The sequence below is a fragment of the Triturus cristatus genome, chromosome 2_1 (assembly GCF_964204655.1).
Source record: "Triturus cristatus chromosome 2_1, aTriCri1.1, whole genome shotgun sequence".
In the NCBI taxonomy this organism is placed as follows: Eukaryota; Metazoa; Chordata; class Amphibia; order Caudata; family Salamandridae; genus Triturus; species Triturus cristatus.
Window position 1 is genome coordinate 999227796 of NC_140581.1, and position 17907 is coordinate 999245702.

At 44.5% G+C, this 17907-nt stretch overlaps 1 protein-coding gene across 1 annotated transcript in view; it reads right to left on the reverse strand.

Moving 5' to 3' along the window:
* Positions 1-17907, reverse strand: part of ADAMTSL1 (ADAMTS like 1) — a 731209-nt gene that overhangs the window by 173501 nt on the left and 539801 nt on the right. Inside the window, exon 14 of the mRNA XM_085634733.1 lies at positions 13583-13884. Within this exon, the coding sequence (XP_085490859.1) occupies positions 13583-13884 (302 nt within the window). The remainder of the gene's footprint in view (positions 1-13582; positions 13885-17907) is intronic.

Consider the following 17907-nt stretch of genomic DNA (forward strand, 5'->3'; position numbering starts at 1 on the left):
GCCACAATGAAAGCCGTGACCTGACCTTCTGACAGCCCAGCCTGTTACTCTGATCACTCAGTACACTCAAACAAACTCCGGCATTAATTAACCCGTTTCCAAAATCCTTTCCCTGCATAGACGGGCTCTAAGTGATGCATATCTGTGCCTCTTGTGCAGTTCGAGGCACTTGACCTCTGACCTTACGTCAACCACCGTTGGAGTGCAGCGTCACTTCAAACACCTGCAGCTCCTGCCTGAAGCCCCGCTCACGCGGGCTGCCGCGCACCTGCTGGGGTCGCGTGCTGCCAGCCGGGCGGCTCGGGGTGAGCTGCGACCTGGACCACATTCCGGCCTGCTTGGCTGCCCCCGGGATGAGTTGTCACTGGTCTGTTGTGAAGAGGAATGCAGGCGCAGTGGTAGTCTATGCTGTGTGCACACACAGGCCCGTACAGCGCTCAGGGCGCGCTCACCAAATACACCGACAAACACAGGAAACAATAACATTAGCTTTGCACTGGAGCAAGAAACAACAGACTCGATAAGACCTTGTTTGCGGCTTACTTGATAAGAAAAGGGGCACACAGACCTGGCTTCTGTCAATTTCACGTAGAGGTTGTTGCCCGAGGGCAAACATCGAGGAAATATAGTAGTTGAGTCATGGCAATCTATATATGAAAGCTATATTGTACATTGATGACTTTATATTTGTGAGAGGGCATTTAACAATGAAATATACCAGCGCATAAATAACTCTTGGTTAAAAAAAAGCTGTTGGAATTTTTTTTAATAAAGAATTGTGATACAAGAAAAAATTAAAAAAGCTGATTTATGTCTGTGCTACGTATGTAAAACAAAATAATGGGGCTGATTGGGAAGGCTAGCGGACTGTCGTCTGCCCACCACCGTAACGGGATCGCCTGACAGGCTGTCGGCGGACCGGAGATAGGCATTAGAATGCGACCATCACCACAGCGGGGCGATGCCTATATTTTGTATTGCGGTGGGTGCTGCTGGCTGCAACTTAGAAACTTTAATGTAGCCTCTGTCATATTTGCCGGAGCGGTGCTGCAAAGTTCCAGTACATTCACAGGAACTGCCTTGACAGCGATTGCTGTGATTGGTCAAATGTGCGTTGGGCTGACAGACATTTCTAAATTTGGTAGGTGGGTACTCCGTCAGGGTGCCGGAGAAATGTACCCATTGCCCTGGTGGAGTATAATCTGTCTGTCGAGTTATAAATCAGCCCCTAGTTTGTATCATCAGATTTTGACCCAGAGAGAGAGTGGGAAAGGCAGCAAAGAGATATAACAGGAGGAAAATAATGATGGGAAGTAGTGTCAAAGTGAGAAAGCAAAAAGTAACCTGCAAGAGTAAGATAAAAAGACAGGAAGCATGGGTGATGGAAAAAAAGAGGCATGATGTAGAATCAACACTAGCCTAGCCAGCATGGGTATTCAGCAAATGCGGCATTAGTTAGTTCCTGTGTTGGGCTCCTGACTCAAACTTTGGGCTCTGCAACTTATGTTTTGTTTCTACCGGTTAGTAGTTCATTTGAACTGACATGGATTCTTACCGTGAGCTGGTGCAGAGCAGCAGAGGGATGCATCAACAGCATTAGCAAACAAAGTCAGACTGGCTAACATGTGGGTTACATCAGCTGCCATACCCTAGCCAAAGTGGAGAGTGCATGGGGTGAGCCTCAGAGCTGTGAAATTCTTGCACTTAGGTAGAGAATCACTTTGTCTTTCATTTTATAAAATAGTGATGGCCGTGGAAAAGACCAGGTGCTCCCACAGAGATTGCTTTTTAACTCTGATAATCCCTGATTTCACACTCACACGGTTTTTACAATGCGTTGCAACAGGCTTCTGCGCCCGAAAAGCCTTGATGCACTGATAATCGCAAAGTGCCACCTTATTTACTGATTCTGGTGTAAAAACATGTTTGTGTAATATTTGGTATTACAAGATTCGGGGTAATTACCATATCGTCAATTGTTTTCCAGGTAATTTAGGCAAGTCAAGCCTGCCAACATTTACCGGGGGTGGGTGTCTGTTATATACTGGTACGTGTGGATTTCGGTGTAGAAATGACGGAAACCTGTAAAAGGTACTAGTCCCAGCAGTTGGTTAACTCCAAATTATGGGGTATTGGATTTTCCTAGAGGCAGGAAATATCGACCCCTCAAACGGCTATCCAACATCACTTCAAAATTACTAAGGGCCAGATTTAGAGGACGGTGGTAGTTTACAATCTTTTGAAAAGCAGCAGATATTTTTTTTCTGCTATAAGTCTAATTTCAGCTGAAGGAATCTCACCAGAGGAAAATCCTACTGTGAAAATGTCTTTTACTGAAGGATATTATGCTACAGCAGTTGTATGATGGAACCATGCATGCCTAAACCACGAGTGGCTGAACAACGCAGTCACTACCACAACTGCGTCATTACCACGCGTTCCTTTAGCGCGCAAGTCGTTACAACAACTTGCTTTAGGGAAGCGTTAAACTCTGGAATAGTATAAATTACTATTCGAACTCCAGTCTGTGTATCAGTAGGGAAGGTGTTGGACTTTAAATCCAACACCAGTCCATCATAGCGTTCCCTAAAGCAAGTTGTTGCAAGGACTTGCGTGCTACAGGAATACGTGGTAGCGTCACATTTGTGGTAGTGACTGCGTTGCAAATACAGTGCATGGTTTTCACTGTGTGGTAAAGGAGGTTTCCCAGCTACCACTGCTTTTCTGAGAATTTAATTGCCACATTTCCTTTAAATGAGGCCCATACGTTTTTTACGAGACGCCATTTGTATTAGTAGTAGGAAGTTGTATAGAACACTGAAGATTGCCTCAATGGGTTTGGGGTTTATATTAGACGGACCTAGCACTACTAATATTTTACAAATAAAGTAAGTAGTCCTAGGAGACTCTGAGCCCACTGCAATCATACATGTAATGGCGTCTACAAATATGGCTTCTCTACTGCGTTTGGCACTTCCAGTACGCTAGTCGCATAGTTGTAGCAGAGCCAGTGGCAGCACCGCGACCTCACATTAGTGTTGAGACCTACAGGGAATTAAGGGCTTTGTGTACTAAGAATTTATTAGCAAAAATTGGTCGCAAATTGCATTCCAACTTTTTGCAAATCAGTTTGATCTGATCTGATTTATGTACAGATAGGGCGGTTGACAAAATACTGACTCAATGGGGATTGCAGAACAATAAACATAATGAATATTCATTATGCATCTCGCAATTTGCGACCCCCCTGTGACTGGCTATAATCCCAGGGATGGTGGCCTTCAAGGATCATCAGACCACCATGTCTGTGATTGTGTTTAAAAAAGAAAAGATTTTTGGTTAAATGCAGCCCATTTTCCTTAAAGGAACTGCGTTTTTGAAAAAAAAGTTTTCTTTTTTCACAAAGTTTCACTGAGAGTTGAGAGAGGTCCTGTGGGCCCCTGACTCTCTCCCTGAAACCTTTCCCAAGATTCACAAGGGGAAAGGGATCCAAACGAGACCCCTTCCTCTCTGCAAATCATTTACCGCTCCAACTCAATGTTTGGAGACAGGATAGGTATCAGCAGTGACGTAACGAAAATTAAAAGGGCCCCCCTGCAAGGTACACAGAGGGGTCCCCACTGCGGATTTAATTCGGAGCTGTCAGGCTGGAGTACAGTGCTGAGGAGGCCCCCTACAGCTCGGGGCCCCCCCGCACCACAGGGGCTGCGGGGGCCTGTGTTACGCCCCTGCGTATCAGGGCCAAAATTGCTATTTGTAATGTAAGGATGCTTTTGGGGGAGACAAGCCAGTACTTCAGTGATACTGGCCGAATCACACATTTACGCAGCCCTTCTGGCACCTTGAGTACTTCTGGCACAATCCATAGCAGCCCGCTTAGTGAGCAGCACCTGGAATACTGAGTGTGGGCTGCCTTAGTGAACAACACTCTTGCATTCTAAGCATCACACTTGCCGCTTTGTGCAAGAAACGACAAAGTGAGCAGCACCCTATGTTTAACGAACAGTACCTTTGCAAGATGTCATCCTCTATTGATATCAGTCAAAGCTAACTTACCTCTCTGTCCCTCTGAGTACAGCAAATTTGGTATGATTGAACTGGGGTAATAATAGTACTTATTATATACAGTGCTTAGGAATAACAGAAGTGACGTATGAAGTGCTATAAAAAGCCATTGTTAGTGGCAGTACCTGGGGTTATTTAGCCAGTATTACTGGCTGGACCCTGACATAAAAGGCAGCACCATGATTTTATCTGCAGCATCGTGGAACATGTTTGAAGGATCCAGACTCACTAAGCAGGGTCCGGATATTTTGGCAGCATCCTAGCAGCTGACTGCAACATCTCTGATGGCATATTTTCTTTTGCCATATTTTTTCTGAATGGATATGCATGTGCACATGAACTCAATGTTGTTTGATTTATCTAGGTACGGGACTGATTGGAGGCACTCATTTAAAAAGATCACAACATGTAGGATAGTCATTACTTTGCAGTTGACAAACATATTTCTGTGTGAATCTAGAGTTGCTACTGGTCATACTAAGGCCCTTGAGTGGTTGGTGAACAAGTTGCTCCGTCACCCCATTATAAGTGCATTATATTCTATGGCCCTTGTAATAAGGCGGACAGGATAGCCATCACAATTGTGACAGGGTACCTGTCTGCCAAACTGGAAATCAGGCTCTATGTCTTCTGATGGGACTATACATATTTTTACTGATTCCTAGGAATTACATTCAGGGTTATTGTGGAGAACCTAGAAATACCAAACTATTTGATGAACTCTTCTTCACAATTGTCTTTAATTTGTATGATTTGTTTAGATCATTTATGTTGTGAAAAAGGTTCTGCGATGTTCATGATTTGCCCGTATTTAACCAAAAAGTTGTGCGAGTTGGAACCCTCTTTCCCTCAGAAACAAATATATCTTGGATAGATTTAGCTTGCTCATCACCCGGAGGTGTGCAAATTGCTAGGGAAAATTCCCTGCATGGTTCTCAAAATCGAGCGCCATAGCCTTGTTTGTGATAGCATGCTATCGCTTTTTGACGTCTGCTCCAGCGCCCGCATCAATCATGCATGTGTGGTGGAGGTATTTTTGTGCTATGGACTGACACCAAGAGCGGAGTTCTGGGGTCTGGAGGCCGCCACATCATGTGCAAACTCTTTTATCGAGCATCACTGTAACATTTATATTGAAAAAGCAGGTCTTGTTACCTGCCTGGGCCCAGGACATTTGCCGATTGGCTTCTGCCGTCTTTTCATTAATTGGTCTGCCAGACCCCAGCAACGGAGTCCTTCATCAGTCCATGTGGCATATGGATGTTGTATGTGTGCGCCTTTCGGGGGGTATGGAGAATGAGTGTATGGCTGACTTGTGATAGATTTGGCCATAGTTACTGGAACCCATTTTGTATTTCCTGCATCCATGTGATACCCATGGTGGAGGGCTGAAGAGAGCCAAAACAGCAGATGTGAATTTAAGGGCGCTTCCAGGACGTTCGAGGGATCCTTCATAATAGGTCAGACTTTTGGGTGTGTACTAGATATGGCTCGGGGAGCTTTCCTATGCCCTTTCCCGGGCCACTCTTATCTATAAGGGCTAACATCGCCGCCACAGGGTAACAGATAGTTAAGTGGGTCATCCCACCTTCCTTTTGTTTCCTTGTTTTGGCTTTCTTCTGCCTGGATACTTCCAGCACCCACCCTTCCTGCTATCACCTTTTAACAAAGACATTGGCTCGACCAGTCTGAGTGGAGAAGGGAAAAGGACAGAATTGATTGTTGTAATACACAACTACTGCCTGCACTGTCAGTATAAAGATGGGGCAGAAACTTCCATCCAGTCTGCCAAGATTTCTACAACAGAAACTGGGGTCTCGACAACAGTGGCGACTGACAAACTTTTTTGTGCTGTAAAGTTAGTGTATCCACCACCAACTATCCTTGCCAGGTTTGGAACCAGAACCTGGGAAACTTTGACATTTTTTGCCAGGAGGGGGCAGCATAGACCCTCCTTTGAGGGAGAGAGAGAAGACTGACTGTTCAGGAGGAACACTATAGGCCCTGAAGGGAGTGAGGCAGGATGAGATGAAATGAAATGAAAAATTATATTTATATAGCGCATAGACTACCCGGAGGCCTCGCAGCGCTTTAATTGATCACTGTGGCGGGCCGCAGGGTGAGACTAGCACGTTTTTGCAAGCAGGTGGGTTTTCAAAGCTTTCCTAAAAGCCAGCCGGTTATTATTTTCTCTGAGGGCTAAGGGGAGGGAGTTCCAAAGTCTCGCAGCAGTATGGGAGAAGGAACGGCCGCCCCAACGTGCTTTGTTGATTTTAGAAGTGGTAACTAGGTGCAATGATCCCGAGCGAAGGGCTCTGGATGGAGCGTAGGGCACAACTAAGGGGGACAGGATGGCAGGGCCTGTTCGATGGAAAGATTTGTGCACAATGCACATAGCCTTAAACTGTGCTCTAGCAGCCATCGGGAGCCAGTGCAATTCTTTTAGAGCTTTCTTGGCTGACTGCCAGCGGGGGATGTTGAATAATAATCGGGCGGCGCAGTTTTGCGTGACTTGGAGCCTGTTGGTCACTGAAGCTGGGGCACCCAGATATAGCGCGTTTCATAGAGATGAAGACGCCCACTGCTGCATAGGGGAATGACCTGCATTGTGCTGGAAGAGTGAGGCCCAGGGATACGAAGTGACTTCGCAGTATGAGCAGAACTGTGTACCCTTGTGGACAGAGGAGAGTGACAAGCTTGTGCCCAGCTGAGTTCTGTGGCAAAACGAAGTGCCAAGAAACAACTCAGTGCTACCGGGCTACAGTCCCTGTAACAAAGAACTACAATTACCAAAAGAGAACCACACTGATCGATAGACTTGCATCCAGAACTAAGTACTCACAAGGACTACGAAGGGTAAGCACCTAGCTTGATTTGGATGATGGATTTTGTGTTTGGGGCCATAGAAGTACCCAAGCTGCAAGATCAACGAACCACGAGCACCGCTACTCCTTCCACACCACGACTTGTGCAGGGGCCGCCTTCCCACAACTTGTGCTGGCACTAAGGACGCCACTTGAATAGCGCCTGGACACCTCAAGGTAACCACTGTGCACTATAGATCCAATTAACATAACATAACATGACTTGCGAAACATTTGGTAGGGCTAGGGCAGGATCACGACTCCTCGCGCTCTGTGGGCTAAGCAGTACATATCATGTGGAGTAGTGTGCCCTGACAGCAGAAAACAGTCATGGCCTTCACCACTATCGGACTGAGACCAAAGGAAAAGTACTGTGCTGAGCCTAGAACTCCAGGAGTGAGGGAGTAAAATCTTGGGCAAATGGGGGAGATACATTTCAAAGTACTGCACCACAACCTGGTTAGCACTCCCCTGAAACCCTACAGATAATAGACCCCTCGAAGAGAGACAACAGAGACAAAAATTGCGCACAGATGAAATGCTAAAGGGATGTACTTGGTGCTCGGTTTTGTAAGACAGTAAAGTTAAGCCCCAGGACCCCAGTGGTAAAAGGGTCTGATTGACACAATCTGAGCAGAATTCATTTGATTTTAATTTAAATGGTGCCAGGGGCAAAAGGGTTATAATTCTGTAAACCTCCTTTAGAAGGATACTGAGTGCTGTTTCCCACCCTGCTACGAGTCAGTGTTTGTTCTAACCTCAGCCCTGTTACTCGGCTCTCCAATGGGGCTGGCCGGATTCAATGAAGCCAACGGCAAAAAAAATGTAGATCCTTTGCAAGAGTAGGTATTATCTTGCATCTCACCGTTGATGTAACATGTGGTATTGTTTGTTTGATCTTAGTGTGCTCAATAAAAATTGGTACAGTTACCAATCGAGCCATTGATATTAATATGTTAGTCTGAGCTTTGGCATCTTGCAAAACCCAAAAACATTTAAAGAAATTGATACAATTTTGGCACAGTCTTTGAAACTATAAGAATCTTTCTAGTATGTGTATGTGTGTGACCTAAATAGTGTGAACTGAGCTAGGAAGTAACAGATGTTCTGTATACAATGTAGGCTGTGATTGGGTTGTGTAGCCAAAGCAGCAGGGCGGAGATACAGCATCAGTGGTAGTGGTTGAAAGTGGAGCGACAAAGAGTACTGGGGTGATACTTAGAGTAAGAGTTGGGAATCAGATGGAATGCTTGGATTAACAAGCTCACATGTAGAAATGGAAGGAGTCTCTCCATGAAAGCAGCGGTTCAACCAATAACAACAAAAAGGTTGTACTAGGTTTTGAGAGGGTTTCTGACTTCTTCTAAGTCCACTGTCTCTTCAGGAATCCAGTAAGATTACATTCTAATAATCATTAAACACATCACCTGAAGGTCCTGCCTCAGAGTAGTGTTTTATGAACTAGAAAATGTGTCTGTGTGCCCTTTGCCCGATGCCACAAATGGGCCTTGCGGGAAGGAAACAGGCTCCCAAGTCCCCGGAACGTTAGTCTATTGGATAAGAAGTGTCTACCGGACTTGTCATACTATTTCTACCAGCGGAATAGTCAGCACATGAGGCAGTCCACTGTAGCTCATACATCCACTCTTTACATTAAATGTGGGAGGATACCGCTAGATTGGCTGCATCATTTTTTTGAAGGGGCCTTTCCTCAAGGGAAATAAAATGTGTAATTTGAATAATGTTTTAAAGCTTTGCTGCTCGTCCATTGAGTTGGAGTCTTGTAGACTGCCCCTTTATAGGAAAGGATTTACTGTACAGTTTAAGATTATTATGGATCAGAAGAGCCGACAACAAAGATGATGAGCTGGAAGACTTGCCAGAAGACATACAGGCCTGGGTGGGAAAAACCTGTTAGTTATTTACAACACACAAAGGCTGTGAGGACTCTAATAGAACCATGTGGTCTGGAAGGTAATCGGAGAAGTCCAGAGATTGCAGAAGAGCCAGAGGTATGAAGCTGTTGATCAGGGTCATGGGGAGGGACTTTAGAGCTGGTTCGTGTGGGAATCTTTGTTTTTGGGCTGTGACAGATAGAAGAATTGATATATATTAGTTTGATCAATAAGGAGGATCAGTAAGGAGGCGAGAATGAGGACGTTGATGCTTATTACGTAAAATTTGCCTCAGGACTATAACTATGCTTTTCAACTAGAAAACAAGTCCAAAATCTAACTATTGTATAGCATGTTGAAATAGCTGTGTTTTCAGAACCTGGCCAGTTTATGTGTCCAATAAAATGATTGCATTTCAGATTAATTAAAGCTAAAGTTGAGGAGCGAATCCATACAGAGCTTGAGAGAATTTTTGCTGATTTTTACTTCTTAGTACAATTTACTACTATGGCTGTTGTTTCATTGATTGCGTGAAGACGTTGTACCATATATTTTGTTATAAAGCTGTCTTAGATATCATTACTGTTGTCTGGGCACTGAGGATCTAAGATTGGTGTAATCTGCCTGCTTTATGATCCTCTGGTCTCTATGCAATTGAGAAGTAGTCTACACCAGAGCGATTTGTCAAGCACCTTTGTCTATAACATGTGATTCTGAGATTGATTTCTCCAAACTGCCTATTTAAGCAAATTCTTAGAATTTACTATGAAAGAATATCATGGAAAAGTGAAGAAAGGTACTATATATATATATTGATAAGTTATATGCTATGTCAAATTGTATACTAAGATTTGTTTGACTGCTTGTAACACCTTTAGCTTATTAACTCATTTGTGGAAAAATCATGCTGAAATTTCCAATGTTTTGTTGCCATTTTTCGAAGACTTCTTCAGAAGAGGAAGATCCAGAAAACCCTGAAAAGGGTACATCTCACCAGGCACAACTCAAAAACATTTGAATATTTCATCAGTGCTCCTTCAGAAAACTTGTATTTTTAGTCAAATTGTGAAAACAGAGCGAATTCACCTTTAAGCGCTTCAAAATGTTCACAGTTAGAAAGGCAACTGATCCTCCCGAAAAATATGTCAGGCCCACTAGCCTGCATGGTCCTATTGGATGCAGGTATCCATCCCTTTAGAAGATCCCTGGCATTCACTGTTTGCCAGCAGATCTGGTGCTTGCCCATAAGACTGTGAGTGGCGCCCAGGCTGCAGTGAGCGGCCCCAGTGGTGGAAGAGGGTGGCCCTAGCAGTGGTGGTGACAGGACCCTCTTTTTATTTTATTTTTTATTTTTTACAAACTAAGCACTGCTTTGAGAGTTTATATTAAAGCTGTTGTAGGCTGGAAGAGCAGACAACGAGGATTATAAATGATGGCAACTGTGGTCTAGGAGTAGCAAGGCTTGCTCAGGGCTAGAAGGTCAAGGGGAGTCAGCCCTGTAGGTAATTGAGAAGTTAGGATGGTTGGGAGACCTCCCAAGGGACAATGTGTTCCAGAAATGAGTCTGAGAAGTCCAGAGATAGAAGACGGGCCAGAAATCTGAAATATTTGATCGGAGGCCTTGGCAGCAGCAAGAGGAGTTAGTATGGCTAAGATGCTTTTTTTGGGCTGTGGGGGATTTAGGAACTGTTTTATATTAGTTTGATCAAGTATAGGTATGTGTCTAAGGCGATGCTTGTATTTACAGACTGAAATTTGCATCTGGAATAAAATTCCCTTTTATTAAGTAGAAAATGTATCTATGGGTCCTTCATGCAAGCAGAAATAAAAGTTGCATGTGCTTTTAGAATAATTTTAGAAGTACATTTCTTTTTCTAGGCCCATTGGATTTTGTGTGAAGCCCGCAGGTGACAAGTTCAAATTACATTGGGGCAGACTTAGAGTATCATCCTTCTGAAGTTCAAATATTGACTACCATTTCTCTGAGCAATGATAACATTCTAAAACACAACATGGTTCAGTCTGCCATGTGTGTAAATGGTCAAATCGTCTTATCACGAAATACAGAAACCATGTTGGGCAAAATGGAGGAATGCACAGTGACCACGAACCAGTCAAAGCCTGTAGAGGCGGGGGTGTAATTCAAGCAGAGAGCCTGATTTGAAACTTTCTTTCTGCCCACTAAGGATTTCTCACTGGTCCTATCCACAAGAATTGTCTAATTGTTACATGATATTTAATGACAGCTCTGGGACATGCAGCCGCTAAGTGCAGGCTACATTACTAACTAGTTCCTTCTGCTGGAGCTCCAGAGGGGTGAAAGGCCGCTCTTTTCTGATCCGATTTCATCCCTGGAGGCAGCAAAAACAATCAAATTAGCTTGACCCATTAAGCAACCCTGCCCACTTGTGGTACATGGATATGATTGAGAGTCGGGTCTCCAGAACACGTGCTTTCTTCCTCATACTGGTTGGCTTCAGCTAGAAATAAATACAAAAATATCTCAGAGGTAGTGTTCCGCTGGAGGATCTGGTCCCTCTGCCCCGCTCTCTTGACTCTGCAGAGTCAAGTTGCTTGGGGTGCATGGAGCAGCTTCAATAATACGCTTTCATTTCTAATTTAAGTGCCTTCAGAGCACAGTCAGCAAAGGCACTAGTAGTTGGCTAGCTTCTTTTTGTTATATGGGATAAAGTACCCCATGCCGTAAATTATAAGCATATTGCAGGTCACCGCGGAGTTCCATGACCATATAGAATAACGAGGCCAAAGCCAGAGTTACTTTATAAGGTCATGGAACTCTGAGGTGACTCGCAATATCCTTTTAACATATGGCAGAGTGTATTTTATTCCTTATAATACATGGAGACACATCACCTTTTCTGCAAACTGCCTTGGAATCCCCTAGCCTTCACTCAACAGTGAAATGCCAGAGTGGCAGAATGACTAGTCCAACATTGATCAGGGGAATGGTGCTAAGATGACCCTCACATATGGTAAAGCCCCGAACCTTCCCCCCTAAATTGCGTCCTGAGAAACTATATGAAGGAGCACCAGGATCAAAAATGTCAATTTTACCGGGATAGCTTTGCAGGTCATTACTCCTACTGGGTGTTAGTAGAGCCCATGAAACCAACTAACATACACACAGCACTGCATCAAAGCCACATACCTGGCACAGATGCCTCCAACCATAAGCCACTGAATGCTCAGCAATGGATAACCATGAACTCCAAGAGAACAAGATCGAAACAAAGGCAAAATCATTAGGCACAGACACCCATCTCCATACACGCTCCACGCAGAGCTGCCGAAGCATCTAACCAGTCACTATCCAAAGCAAATCTACGACTAGCTAAATACACCAGCCTATTGCAACCTGGCTGACCACTGTGCAATGTGACCCACCCCTTAATGTACACAAAAAAGAATATATTAACAACCATTTTTACTCCACTCATTGAGAATCTCAGGACTGCAAAATGCAAACAGAGCCATTAAAACGGTAGAAATGTTCCAAATAAATGTTTAGAACATAACAATCAAATTCAGCATTAAATAAACTGCACAGGGGCGTGTATAGGGCTGTTTCACGTCTTGCTTCAACCCATCCGGCAGCATTTCAAAAGATACGGAAACATACATATCAAATCAACTCACATGGCACACATTTTGGTCCCGTTTCAAAGGACATGCTTACGTTTTTCACCTTCCTTGTGAATAAACATTTACTTTATGCTTTTATTTTTTCTAGTGCTCTTTTTGAGACCGACTTGTCAGCTGAAAGAGAATCCCCGTTTCCAGCTGACCTTGTTAACTTAAAACCAGCGTAAGAACGAAAACGACGAACCTCGCTGAACGGTAGCTGTGGCAGTGTGCCACATGCAACAACAGTGCACACAAAGGCTACGTGCGACACATCATCAAATGCGCTGTGCACATAAAGTGATTCTGTGAAACTATTTCATTAATCGGGGCCACTTCCTAAAATGGCCGCTATTTCTGCCTATTACTAATCTCAGGATCGCCCCTTTGGTGGCACTGACGTGTAACATGAAATAAATACTCAGATTCACACATAGACACAAGTATGACAGTTGGAAGTTACATATCTTTGGTAAGTCTAACCATGACTAGAGATGGAGCGAGGTGTTACTCCAAAATTGGTAACACCGCGCTCCGAAATTTTTTAAACGCAGGAATGTGCCGGATTTTCTAAAATACAGCGCACCCCTGCGTTTCCCCTAGCGCTGGCGCTAAAAAAGCTGGCTAGCGCCAGTGCAGGCACCATTACAACATGCTACAGGGACGATTGCTTATGTGCAGAAAGAGACAACCTTCCCGCACATAAACAATCTTTAAAGGCGGTTTGCTGTTTCTGTGTGTGCTGCAGCAGAATGCAGCACACATAGAAAGAGCAAAATAAGAGGAGAAATTAATAATTTCTCCTCGTATCACCATCCAAAGATTGGGTTTTACCTGGCCTTAGTTTTTGATGCTGCCCCATCCTTGTAAATATGGGGCAGTGTCAAAAAGCAATGGGTGTTGCCGTGGAACGCCCATTGCAACACCCATTGCACGCCACTTTCACACTAAGTAAAGCGTGAAAAGGGGTCTTATTTTGAAGATGGCATTAAGCCACGTTAAGGGGCTTAACGCCGCCTTGTAAATAAGGAGAAGGGGATATCGCCAACAGAAAATCACTAAAAGTGTAAATACGCCCGTAGGTGAGCTTAGGCAGGTTTAAAGACCAGCATTTACCTCCACCACAGGTTTCCGAGCACTCAGTGAATCCTTCATACTCCCAGTCATGAAGCTCCTCTAAGTCCTGCAGGCCACCGTAGATCAGGTCGTCTTCTTCTGGAGTGTACTCGCCGGCCTCGCCATTGCAAGGCCCACTGTAACAAGTTCTCCTAGCTACAGGCTTGGGGCCTTCGCATTCATCGATAGGTAGGTCGGCCACAGTCTGTGAGAATGACAGGAGCACCTGACACTTTACCACGCGCTGCTGAGTACCAACGCCACAGGTCACGCTGCACCCCGACCAGGGCTCCGGGATGTACCTGAAAGAGCGTGGAAAGACGTGATACATGAAACCATGTTGAAACATTCAGTGACATCATGAAATGCATATTGACAGGCCTCTTTTTCCCCTTGAAAGCACACCTTATTTTGTTTTTATTAACCATAGGGCTTTAAGTGGGATGAAAAAACTGGGATGTGGGGGGGGTCTCCAAAGGGGCATGGTAGATGTAATTAAGGGCGTGGCTTAAAAACACATAAGCTAAAAATCTGTGCTTGTATGAGTGTACATCTGTCATTATATCCAGATATATAATACAAGTAACATTACACCTACAACAAGCCAAACTATTGGCTTTGTCAATGGTTGTTAGTTGCATTAGATAGATAAGCAATAAATATGCTTTCGCTGTTTATTATATTGAAAATGTTTCAGTTCTGAAATGATGAGACTGTGATAGAACTATAACAATCCTCTTTGAAGTTCCCTCAAAGGCAGTAAAGGGTGGTACTGTTCAGAGTTAAGAACTGTTTTTACCCTGATGGAGAGGGTGAAAATGGAGAGCCCAATAGGGACCCGTCTCAGCACCTGGTTTTTAGAACTGTTGCCGGCCCAATTAAAGCCCTGTTAATCAATCTAAGGAAAATGCCTACTTATTTTGGAATGCTCTGTTCCGGATCAGCGATGGTTGTTGAGCTTAGAACCAGATAAGAATCAGAGGATTAATCCAAAGGGAGGGAAGCTGGGGCTATTCTTTACTCAGGTCCAGCATACATGCCCGTTGATATATCTCTACAATAGTGGTATGCAGTTCCTAATGTCTAAAGCAGGCAGTTGTCTGTGATCAGGGGCTCCACATAGTGGTGTGGCGTTAGAAGTCAGGAGAAGAGTCTCCTCCTTTCGGAAAAAGACACGCACACACCCAGCCAGCTAGGTGTCTTGCTTCATCATCGGGTCAGCTCCTTATCGGTTCGGCGCTGCAATATCCGATCGGCACCCGAGATGGGGCATTCTTGGCGGAGATCTTTATTCCTTATGCCGTAGGTTGAAGTACGTGTGAGGGCCCTAGATCAGTGTAGGTGATAGTGATGTGTAGGGATGTGGATTTAAAATAGGGAATGGTGGTCCACTCAAAATAATTTTAATGAAATGTGGCCACCGCCCTAATTAAAAGAAGACGCGTATCTTCACTCTAAGGATGTGAGGTTATACGCTTGTGACATGGGTCGACATGTTTCTTGCCCTTTATCAATTAGACGGCAATTCTTCAGGACCAAATTAGGATCTACCTACACTTTTTGGTGGTGGTCAGCGACTAGGTGAAGTGAGGTAATGACCACCCTTACAGCACCCTAAAAAGTGGTACCTTCAGATCTAAAAACAACCCAATTAGGGTCAAGGACGCACGGCACCAGTACCGGCTGGTGTAGACACTAAGGTGTAGTGTCAGTTCCGTGGGAAGCAGGTCGGCGGATGTCCTACCCCTCACTCAGCCGGTCCGGGGAGCCCCTGATCACACACAACTGCCTGCTTTAGACATTAGGAACTGCATACCATTATTGTAAAGAATCAGAGGATCTAAGGGCAACTCTGCCATTTTTAAAGGGTAAGCAGCCCCTTTATGTTAGTTCACGAGCACCATGGTAACATGATCAGCACCCTGGAACATGTGAGCATCAGCCAAATCTTTAGTAGCAGCGATACGATGCGCTGCGTGAACTCCCCATGCTCAGGAACCCTACTGACTTACCAGGTACAAAAATAAATTCATGGACCAGTGAAGAACGTATGCAAAATACAAATAAAAATCACATTTGAAGAAGGTTATATTTTTGTGTTTCTTTGTTCCATAAAACGACTATTTGAACAGACTAGTTGTCCAGATTAACAGAGGAGCTGCATCATGTAGCAAAAATTTGAAATACAGGTCACAAATGATGGTAGGAAACCCTCGTCATTGCTGTTCGTTCATGAAAAAAGACCACACGTGTCTTGCACAGTAACACACGCTTTCTCACGGCTAAGAACAATTGTGTTCCGTGTACACTGATTGTTTTTTTTTTTTTATATGATGAAATGTCACCAGCTATTCTTCTAAATTCTAGTTCCAAGTAACTTTCTAGATTTGTAGTCATGATCTTCCTATAAAAGGTTAATACCATCTTCCAATATATTGTGCAGTGGCTTTTACCCTGATATATAGAGCTCACCTGTACTTACAGTTGAATGCGCTATTACCGTCACGGCGGTGTTACCATGAACTTTACATCTCCAGGCACAACATCAGAATTTCTGTCATTGGTCCTTCCGCAGGATTTTTGATGCACACCTTTTCAGATATGCATTGTTCCTCCTATGGTACCTACTTGTATTTGTGTATGTTGAAGAATGATACGCCTGGCTACTGTTGCAGATCTTGAAGTATTAAAACTGTTCATGAGTAACCCTCCAGAATTACCTGCAATGTCAATAGCTTTGTATTAAACCACTCTGGGCAGAATCACATGGGTCCTTGCTTTCATCAGTGGCTAACCCCCTCCAATCTTCTGAGGTTATCCCTGCCAACTGCGAGAGGCGCCTTAAATGGCGCAAAGTCATGTTGGATGATGGTAAAGTCGAATCAATCAGGTCAATTTTACACGCTACACAAGTCGAGTTGACCTCAACCAACACTAATCAGGATTCCCTTGATAGGGCTCCATCAGTCTTTCAAGACACCATTCTCAAACTGGGAAATTTATTCCGAACACAAAGCAAAGGTGGCTCATCGAAGGGAGGGTTAAAGCTCACCTCCAAGAATGGTTGGTATACGCAAAGTTGTAGGAGTAAGAAATCTGCTCTAATAGTGGCTCTAAAAAGCGGGAATATATCCACGATCCAGAAAGCCAGGAAAGATTATAAGACCTCGGTTTCCAATGCAAAAAAGTCTTGGGAGGAACAGTTTTGGCAGACCTTAAGGGAGGCTTCCCTCAAACGCAACCCCGGTGCCTTCTGGGACACAATCAGATCAAAGAATAGACCAGCCCATGAACTTCTGACATGCAATATCACTGGCTTAGCATGGTATGAGCACTTCCTTAATCTATATTCCACTCGATCCGAGAAGGTGGAGAAGTTCTTCCCCGAGGGGGCGCTCCCCCTCGTGGACACTCCGAAAATTGACCCCTTCTCTGACAGGGAGGTACACAGTGCTATCCAGTCTATTGTCCCGCAGAAAGCAGCTGGTCCGGACGGTATCCCCGGTGATGTGCTTAAACTTGACCCATCTAGCTGGGGGAAGCTCCTCTCCACCCTTATTAATGCTATTGCTAATGGCGCCCCGGTCCCTGAATCATGGAAGGGGGCCGAGGTCATCCCCATTTTTAAAAAGGGTGCCCGAGAAGATCCGGCTAATTACCGCCCAATAAGCCTGATCGACTCATCTCAGAAGGTTATCGGGAAAGTGATTCTGGAGAGGATACTAACTTGGGCAAATGACAACAATGTCCTCTCAGACTATCAAGCAGGTTTTAGGGTCGGGACAGGTACTATAGAACAGGTCTTTAGATTGATCCTTATCTATTGGAAGGTTGTCCTCCTTGGAAAAGGCACTCTCTATTTAGCCTTTATTGACCTAAAAACAGCGTTCGATCTTGTCCCCCGCGACACCCTTTGGCGTGTTCTGACCAACATGAACATTCCTCCCTACCTGTTGGCCCTGTTAATAAAACTCCATGATGGCAATTATGCCCAAGTACGTTGGGGTCCACAGGGCCAGAAAACTGAGAGAATTCCAGTAAACAGGGGCGTCCGTCAGGGGTGTGTTCTTGCTCCCACCCTTTTTTCACTTTATGTGAATGGGGTAGTGGACCATTTGCTGAAAGTTCCTGCTGATGCACCATCCCTGGCGGGCGAACGTGTTCCAACTCTCCTGTTTGCTGATGATACTCTCCTCCTCTCCAAAACACCCATGGGCCTGCAAACCCTTCTTGACAGTTTCCAAACCTTCTGTAATGATAGAGGTCTCATCATCAACACTGCCAAAACAAAATACTTAATTTTAAATCCCCCCAAAAAATTAGGT